Below are 10035 nucleotides of genomic sequence, written 5' to 3' on the forward strand. Positions count from 1 at the left end.
TGGGCTCCCCAGGGGGCAGGGAGGGGGGTGGAGGAGAGGGGCGGGCCCGGTGACTCAAGCAGTCCCTCCCTCCCTCCCTCCCTCCCTCCCTCAGCAGCGCAGGTCACTGCACAGCAAGCAGGCAGCTCACTTAGCACACACACTCACACACAGACACACACACACACTCTCACACAAACACTAACACAAACATACACACACACTCACACAAACACATACACACACACACACACACACACACACAAACAAACACAAACATACACACACAGACACACACACACACACACACAGGGAGAGAGGGAAAGACTGTAGGTGTGCTTACACTGCATGTGTGATTTGGCAAAAACATTTGAACACTAGAATGTAATCTCAAATCTGAGATGGCATTTATATGCAGGTTTATCGCTAGCTTGGTTCACTTTAACTTCACAAATATCATACATTAGACCTTGGTACCTGAACGTCACATGAGCTTCCTTAAATCACTTGATGTGATCTCCACAATCCTCACATCCCGCTTGTACTCTCCCAACTTCCTGTCTTCAGGTGCATTGTTCTTGAAATCCTCTTTACTCTGTTTCACAGACAGCACCGCCTGGATGTTATTCCTGTGCCTTGCGCTTAGGACAGAACCTGTGCTAAACAACTTCCCTTGAAGCTATTTAGCGTTCGTTTCGGCACCTGTCTCTTTGCTTCTGGAAGCCACTGATCATGTGTCGTGACAGACAGGCCTTTCCAGCACATGAAAGACGAGACTCTTGACAAGCGTGCGTTCGTAAAGTAAGCGTTCGTAGAGTGCGTTTTTTTTTTAAACTGGGGAGAAAAAAAAGGAAAACAACACATTAAAAACAGCGCACCCTTACATAACACCCTTCAGAGGACCTGCAACAAAGCTGAGAGATGAAACATTGAAATTAAACTCCATAAGATAAAGCTTTGGCAACTCTCCTCTGCTGATGCGTCCCGTCTGGGACCTGCGCGGTAAGCTTCCCGTTTAACGTCTCCCTCAACGGGATTTTTATACCCTTCCGATTACATGAAAACTATGGCAGGATTAAGGGCGACATAATCTCCTAAACCAAAGGTTGTTTGGTTGCGGTTTTACACACTTGTTGTGTACATGTTCCGCACGTTGTGCAAGCCTCTTTGTGCTGCCGCCTTTTCATTCCATCCGTCCATTCTTTCGCCTTTCCATTTGCTCTATGCCATTATAAGATTGAAAAATGGTTCTTCTAAGTCTTTTATTTGCTCATGAAACGTTCGTCAAGCCAGCCGGGCTAAAGTAGTTACCGCCTATTAGCTGGTTTCAGCTTTTGTCTGAGTGATTCAACAAATCAATCCAACACAGGATTCTGCAGTCAATCACATTATGTCATTTCTCTGAAAAGCACTTCCACAGCACTCGCTCTTAGCAAAGCCTCTCTCTCGGCTGTACTGAAATTACAAAGTGTTGCACCAACATCAGACAGTGATCTTGTTCACCTCGCAGGCCCCCTTCTCCGTGACTTCCATCGTGCTTGAAAATAATTGTTTTATTATTTTCAAGCGAGAGAACCCTTCATGAGTGTCAGTCGAGGCCAAGTTGATGTGTCACGGCAAAGGCCTGAATTGATCGGAGGGTTTCAGTGTGTCTGACTATGTTCCCTCCGTGGTGATTAACCCCCAGCCATGCTAACCGCTCGCCTGTCTGCGGTGCTTCAGACAGACAGCAGGCTCTGCAGGCTCCCTCGAGCACAGAGCTCAGCCAGAGTGCTCTAGAAGTGCCTCTCTCACAGGTCAATCAGGTAGGCCTTACATCAGACTCTAGTCCACGTCTTTACCGGCGTCACAAATGTCACCCCACATGCCCAGCCACCTCCACTGAGGGTGGCAGGAGTGGGGGTGGGTGGTGGTGGTGGTGGTTGGTCATATTGGGTGGAGTAGTGGAGGGTTCTCAAAGTTACATAAGAGTGGGTTGAGCCTGTAGGAATATTTTTGTATACAATGAATAAGATAAGACGTCGTTTAAGGTGACCGTTGGGATTTGAAATAAGAGGGAGTGTCCTCAGGTGATCTGCATACGAAAATGGGTGTGGTATTAAGTCTGTCCCCGATGGCGATGGAGGTGTGGTGGTCGTGGAGGGTATCTTGCATGATTCTCTCCAGGAAAAGCATTGAATAGCCCTGGAGAGAGTAGGCACCATTGAATAGCACTGGAGAGAGTGGGCACCATTGAATAGCACTGGAGAGAGTGGGCACCATTGAATAGCACTGGAGAGAGTGGGCACCATTGTCTGATACAAGCAGTTGTTTTGGAAGAACTCTCCCAGTTGGATGTTCAGAAGAACTGTGCTACTTGAGTGGTCATAAAACACCTGCATGACTTGGACTAGGCCTTCTTCTAAGTCTCTGAGGACCTGCCAGAGACCGTTGGGCCACACTCTATCAAAGGCTTGCTTAGAATCAGTTGTGGAACTGGTCATTTTGACACTGGAGGTGTTATAGTTCAGGCTTATAGTTCTATAATTCTAGCATTGTCCTGAGTGAACTAATGAAGTGACAAACACCATCAAACCACCAACAAGAGGAACCATTATCGGAACACGGAGGCGTGTTATGGGTTGGTTTAAGGCTGTAGGGCTATCAGCCCCCAGTAGTAAAAGCACAAATTATTTTGTTAAGGCCTCAGGCCATTAGCCCTGGTTGACCTGAAGATAGCCCTAGCTCGCACTGGCCCGATCGTGGAAGCGCAGCTAAGGATGGCAAGCTTCTGACAGACTGTGATGACGCACTTACTGCAGAGACCTTTACAACCTTGATCTCCACCGAGGCACCTCCATACTGCAAGCAAAACCAGTACCGCAGAACAGCACTGAAGGGGGAGGGTGAAGTGGACAGAAGAGACAACAAAGGCCTTAACCGCTCTCTGCCAGAAGATCTGGGACCAAAGACTCGGTCTAAGGAGCAGACACAGTCACTGGTGATAAGGCTACCAAAGCAGGCTCTCTCTGAGTCGTGTGATCCTATTGAATGTGATTCATGTTGAAATGCAGAAAGCCCCCTTCCCCCTCCTTCGTTCGCCATCTCCCCCACTTATTCAGTGCCGCAAGTGCTCCATGCTGCCCCGTGAAGAAGATGGAGAAATATTGCAAATGTTTACGGGCTGTTTCCAGAGCGAGGCATCAAACACAGAGCCTCTGAGCTGGGTAATAACCCCACCTGCATCGCCAAGCAGCTGGAAGCCCATTTTGTTAGTCCTGAATCTGCTGACAGCAGCAGGAAAATGAGAGAGTGTGTGTGTGAGCGTGTGTGTGTGTGTGTGTGTGTGTGTGTGTGTGTGTGTGCGTGTGCGTGTGCGTGTTTGTGTGTGTGTGTGTGTGGGCGCTGACAGTTACAGGTGTTGATTTAATGTCTGTGGATCTGTTTGTGAGAGCCCACTCGTCTTGTATTGGATTGTGCATTGTTGGCTTGTACTCCAGTGCATGTTTGTGTCCCAATTCAGAAAACGGGACAGGAAGTATGCAGTGTCCTGCAGGCTTGTGTGTGTGTGTGTGTGTGTGTGTGTGTGTGTGTGTGTGTGTGTGTGTGTGTGTGTGCGCGCGCTCTCATATATTTCTTGCACTAACATTTGTATCATAGTCAGTTACTCAGTATAGTTCAAATGTGGGGCAGAAGACAAACTGAACCCCTCGCCTCCTTTGAAAAATAAATAAATAAATACATGCAATCGATGCCGTAATCACCACACAGACACATTCATCACCATGACGTTGCAGGCCTGTTTGCTTTTAAGAGACCAACATATAATCCACCATCACTCTGTTGCTTCACTTAAATTCCCCTTTCAGCTTTCCCTTTGCAGAATAACACATTTCCCTGTTTGGTGTAATCTCGCCATACTGCACGATTGATTGAGTCAGGTGACGCAGCATTTGGGGTCTTAGAAACATAGCTGAGTTGCTTTCGTCGGAGCCCCGGCTCATTTGTGCAGACTGCAGGAGATTGCCGTTTGATTCAATGATGAGATCGACCTGCCAGGAAAGTGCTGAACGGCGTGGAAAGGAACAGCAGAGAGAGAAGCTAACGGCACCCATGTGGAAACTAACAGAGGAGAGGAGGAACAGCAGGGAGTCATAGATCACAATTAAAACTTACTCCACCATTAGTGGGCCAGCAGTGAGCTGTAAAAGCGGGGCCTGGCTCAGCCGAAAGGGGATTGCAGCCGACACTTCAGCGCGCTAATGCTGACGCAGCCTCGGGTCTGTCTGTCGGATGTTTATGCAGCCGCTGGTATTAAGGAACACGTCTCTGATGCTGATTGGGTAAAAACAATGGGAACTTTCGTTTAAACAGAAAGCTGTCAGGGCTATGTTTTTGAATCAGCACCCCATGCTATATTGACTATTGCATTCACCATCAGGGAAGATTTATGGCTAAGCTACCGTTTGACGATGTCAGTGAAAAGCGCCGCTACAAATTGGCAGGAAGCCAGCATACATTTTTTTTTTTCTTCTGGTCATACACTAATCACAATTACGGCCGTTAGCACTCTCCTTCACACCCTTCCACACCAGCAATTCAGTGCATTTCGATTTTGTGTGTTCGTCAGACATACAGTAGAACTTAGTAGGGGTCAGAGAAGCTACGCTGCTTTTCTGGTTTTCCTTCTCTTTTTCTTCTCCAGTGAAGAACACGGGCAGAAACAACAATAAGGTGCACAGGCACCACATCTTGACCATAGATTCCAAATTGGTGGAACGACTCGGTGACTTGGTGAAATTACCATTTTTTGGTAAGCGGTGCTTTGATATGCACATTTATGTTTTTTTCTCATATCTTAAAAAATTATTTCCTCCGATTCCTTGTAATCTAATGCACCCATTCCCACCAATCTGCCCGCCACATTGTTCCACCATTTTCCAAAAATCTAAAGTAAGTCTGAAAGTAAAACAAACTAGTCGTAGGCCATCCATCCAATTCTCATTCAATTTTTCTGTAGATGATGTATACCGATGCTGACAAAAACTTATCAGAGGAATTTTTGTTTCGTCAATCCATTTCAAAGTTACGCCTCAATCGTATTTAAGGGCGTGTCCCATATGCCTCTATGGCCAAGATCTTGTGATGTAAAAGTCCAAACTTAACAGAACTTCATACACTCAATCAATACGACATTCTTTGGACGCAGCCAAATTCTGTGAAATTTCGTCCATAGGGGTCACAACAACTGACACTGCAATATCTCAAGAACCACTTAGGCCAAATTTCACAATTTTAGCTATGTTACATATCGTATAGTGCCAATATGCTCACTCAAAAAAAAAACACTCATTAGATAAGCCACAATTGTCCAAATGCTCCCAACCTGCTTGGACCCCGATAATTGCCGCTTGCTGCAATACTTTGGACTACTTTTGAAATCTGGCCTTTTCACAGGTGACCTAAACATTATGAGATGATTCGAGGGCGCCCCAGCCCTTCTTCCTGATCTTTATTCTCCGAGCAGAGTGTTTGGGTGCGATGGCCTTTCTGGCTGACCGGCCATGTGATGGAGCGATGTCTGAGGCGGGGGGGCCGAGAGACTGGGAGCACGAGCGGTGACAGAACCGGCCTTATGGCAGGGTTCGGGTCGCCTGGCGGGGTCCACAGCTGCGGGGCGCTGACGGACGGACGGGGGGGGGATGCCCCCATCTGATGATCCATAGGACATTCATCTCTCTCGCTCTCTGTCTCTCTCTCGCTCTCTCTCTCTTTCTCTCACACACATACACACACTCAGAGCAGGCCAGGGCAAGGACATCATCCACACATCAGGGCTGACAGCTAGAGAGAGAGAGAGAGAGGAAGAGAGATTGAAAATTACAAGGAAAATAAATGTATATATATTTTCTTTCTTTGTGCCATTCTTCAGAAAAACATCTACCAAGGAAGCTTATTCTCCTGGTGTGTCAAGAAATTGTCTATAATGTGAGAATGAATGATGGTATTTTTCTTCAAACTGTCATATGTTTTGTTCTGTGAATATAATACAATTTAATTTGACATGACATTTTTGTTTTATTAGAAGAAGGTTCTGGAAAAACAAACACGCACTGCAGTGTTATTTCACAACGCTGTCACACTGGCACCGTTCTGTGCAACTTCCACTTCTGAACACTTTTTTTTGGCTATTCTCTCTATTTGATTAATACATTGATTCACTTAGTTAAGTAATCGAGGCTAGTTAAGAAAGCATTTGTGTTGAATTTGAGCTCTAGTATGCTACAGTGCAGGATGCCATCGTTGTAGGTGGGTTGATGTAGCTGTGAAATGATTTTCCAATGCAGTGGTACTTACTGGCAGTTATTCGACACAGCGGGAAATGCATCTGTGTACAAGGCTCGGGTTGCATTTTCCAGCAGTTCTAAATATGTATAGAATAACTTTCCATTTTAAAATCAGGTCACAGCAGCTAATTGCATAATTAGTCAGGTGAGCATGTCAAATACCCCTGGAGGGTTCGGCTCTAATGTAATAATAAACTCTGTGTGTCACAAGCTGTAGATCCTCTAAAATAGAGACCTCGGTAGTTATCAGGGGAATGCCAGGGTTGCATGTCGAATGAGTTGAAATACCACCGGATAATGATGACCATGGCAGTCTAGGGGTGTTAACATTGCATTCAGTTAAAGAATTGAACAAGACGTGTCACAGAATTCAATTTTTCCCTACATGAAGTAGGTGGAGAGTTAATTAGCAGCGAACCTGACTGCCTCTCCACATTCTCGACTGCAGTTATGTCTCTGTGGAGGTTGGTCTTGGGTTTGAGGCGCTGCTAATGGCTCTATGTGATCCGTAATGATGTGGCGGCGCTAGGCTAAGTAGGCAGTACATTTCTTGTTGAATCTAGCAGTTTACTTGGCACAGATATTTCCCCTCTGTAAAGCAGACTATTTTGTGATAAGTGTTTCCAGCACGGTCGCACGCAACACGTGGATAAACAAGGAAGCTCTCCAATTACAGACTCTTGCGGGCAAAAGGTCAACAGACAACCTCCGCAATCAAACACGTCCCTTGAATGAACATGTAGCCTAAAGGAAACCAACAGCCGTGAGCCGGTGTCATGACATGGAGGAGTGTGAGGGAGTTAGGGAGGGAGGGAGGCAGGCTGCAGCTGCAGAGGGAGCAGCAGCAGGAGGAGAAGGAGGAGATCGATGTTGAGGTGAGAATGGAAAGGCATCCTGTTTGATGTGGCAGGGGAGATTAGTTCTCACACAAAGAGGGCCACAGGGAGAGAGGGAGAGGAGTGAAGCACGGGATGTGGAGGGAGAGAGAGAGAGAGTGAGAGGAGTGGAGCACGGGATGTGTGGAGGGAGGGAGAGAGAAAGAGAGATTAAACAGGGAGTTAGACCTCACAGACCACGTCAGCTGCGCTTTGTAAGAAATACGATTTGTTCTTTTGTGTTGAGTGTCATCATTTCAGTGGTGTCAGGTGACCAACCAACGCCTCTTATCCTCATGCGCTGGAGCAGTTTAAAAAAAAGCCTGATCCTGTGGTAGATGTTGGAGGATATGAATCATATCCTACGGCTTTAACACATAAAAAAAAAGGTGCTGGAGAAACGACAGAAATGGATTTGACCGCAAGTGTGAACCGCTACGCCCCCATCTTGCCACATCACATGCGTAACTCTTTCTGGTCAATGTTCAACCGTACGGAAGAACCACCTCTATATCGTAAATGGAAGCTTAACATGTCTGTTCCAATGGAAGATTATTGTGTCCATCAAAAGAAATGGCTTCCGATTGTCTTCAGTGTGTGATAAACCTGCTTTTATAGAGCATGGTGTGTTGTTGTGTCCTTCATGCTTTGTGATTTACTTCCTCCAGGATCATAGGGGACCACACTCCAGTCTGAGTCTCAAGGTCCACGGCCCCAGGCATTGATCTCCCTTCAGCACTAGTCATATTGACTAGTCACTCAGCCATTATTGGTCAATAAATATGTCCTGTTCCGTCTCCTCTCGCCCGTATTCGCCCTCAACAGCCACGACCAGCGGCATGAAGGCTGTTAAAGGAGCCGGTCTCCCTCCCTGCTCTCATAATGGCTGGAGCAGCTTTTTCCTGATGAAGTCCAGGCTCCAGTACCGTCCTAATGAACGCTCCTCGGTGTGCCGGGCATAATTGCACCCGTGACTGACTAGCACCGCCAGCGGCCTCCACTGCTACGATTGTTTCCATCCTAACTGCTTATGGCTAATAGCTAATGGCTAATGTGTGGGGAAGCATTTACCATCCGGCGTTCCGCCCGCCACTAACGGCCACCATCGCTTCACCCCGGCTGGGGAGAACGACGACTCACACGTCCCCTCTCCCTCCATCAGTGCCTGACCCGGGTCAGTCCGCCACTCACTCCATTCACACATCACACACACGCACACACACACACACATTCACACATCACACACACACATCACACACACACACACATCACACACACACACACACACCACACACATCACACACACACACACACACATCACACATACACACATCACACACACATACACACACACACACACACACACACACTCCACCACACACACACACACACATACACATTACACACACACATCACACACACACACATCACACACACACACACATACACACACACACACACACACTCCATTCACACATCACACAGACACACACACACACATCACACACACACACATCACACACACACACACACATCACACACACACACACACACACACTCCACCACACCTATCCATTCCCCCGTGGGTTGGTATCATTTCGAGCAGCACTCTGACCTCCTCCCTTTGGTAAGTGTGGGGGCCTAATGGGCGGTGGCAGTAATGCGCATTCAGCCGACGGAGCCTCGCCTGGCCTGTAGATTACAGCCTAATGGCGTCGGGAGGGGAAATGTCTTCCCGAGCAATTGAGCACAAATCAAAAGGGCTCGCACAGAGGGGGGGGGGGGGGGGGGGGAGCCAGAGCCTCTGATTTTCACACATTTCCCAGGTGCCGGCAGTGGACATTTGTTACCGCACATTCATTTCCATGGGGGGCTGCTGTCCGTGTGCTGTTAAAATGCTTTTTTTTTTCTTCTCCACCTCCCTCTGCAGTTGTGTTTCTCACTCTCTCTCTCTCGCTCTCTCTCTCTGTGCTGACCAGTGCTGCACCATATGGCATGAGAGAGAGGGAGAGAGAAAGAGCAAGAAAATGGCTCATTTGTATGTCACAGTTGATTTAGGATAATTTCCTCTTGACTGCAGAGCTAACCACCATGGCCACTCCAGCCAAGGGGCCACTCAATCTGCCCTGGACCAGTTGCCATGGGTTAAGGACAAAACACACTGCAGTGCACTTCTGTGCTTTCAGACACCTATTAGACTGCTCAGAGATCAGTCAGCTTCAGCACATGTGAGAAGTGTGTGTTCTCACCATTCCGTGTGTGTTTGTGTGTGTGTGTGTGTGTGTGTGTGTGTGTGTGTGTGTGTGTGCCCTACAGGTGACCTTGGGGAGGAATCAGCCAGCGAGATCGTCCACAGCAACACTGGGCCCAGCGGAGCAGTCTCTACACCATGCCCCCGGTGACGGAGTGCGTGTGTGTGTCCTTGTGTGTGTGTACATGTACTGTTTTTTCACCACCCCTGCATTCATCTGAACAGACTTGTATTGATTTTTTTAATATAAATGTGTGGTGCAGAATTTATTAAAAACAGATTTTAGAGTGAAATTTACATAGTAATATCTTGGGTTTTTTTATACTCTCAAAGTGTGCAGGAGTTGTTTTGTCTTGTGATGGTGGCTGCACATTCTACTACACACATTTAGCTTCTGTTAAAAATGTAGGATGGAAATATCGAGGCATGTACTCTTTTTCCAGCAATTCAATCAACATACACACAGACGCATTCTCACACTCAAAGGACTACTTACTATATTTGAAAATGATTATTTTTACTCGTGCCTGGCAAAGCTAAACCTCACTTTCCATTCGGACGTAAGCTATAGCGTCTGGTGGCGTTGGGTGTTTGGCATGCCCTT

At 47.1% G+C, this 10035-nt stretch overlaps 1 protein-coding gene across 1 annotated transcript in view; it reads left to right on the forward strand.

Annotated features, from left to right (window-relative positions):
- LOC105892296 (endonuclease V) overlaps positions 1-9728 on the forward strand; it is a 45289-nt gene extending 35561 nt beyond the window's left edge. Inside the window, exon 9 of the mRNA XM_031563873.2 lies at positions 9497-9728. Within this exon, the coding sequence (XP_031419733.1) occupies positions 9497-9500 (4 nt within the window). The 3' untranslated portion in view covers positions 9501-9728. The remainder of the gene's footprint in view (positions 1-9496) is intronic.
- Positions 9729-10035: the final 307 nt, after the last annotated feature.

This window comes from Clupea harengus, chromosome 26, assembly GCF_900700415.2.
Source record: "Clupea harengus chromosome 26, Ch_v2.0.2, whole genome shotgun sequence".
Taxonomy (NCBI): Eukaryota; Metazoa; Chordata; class Actinopteri; order Clupeiformes; family Clupeidae; genus Clupea; species Clupea harengus.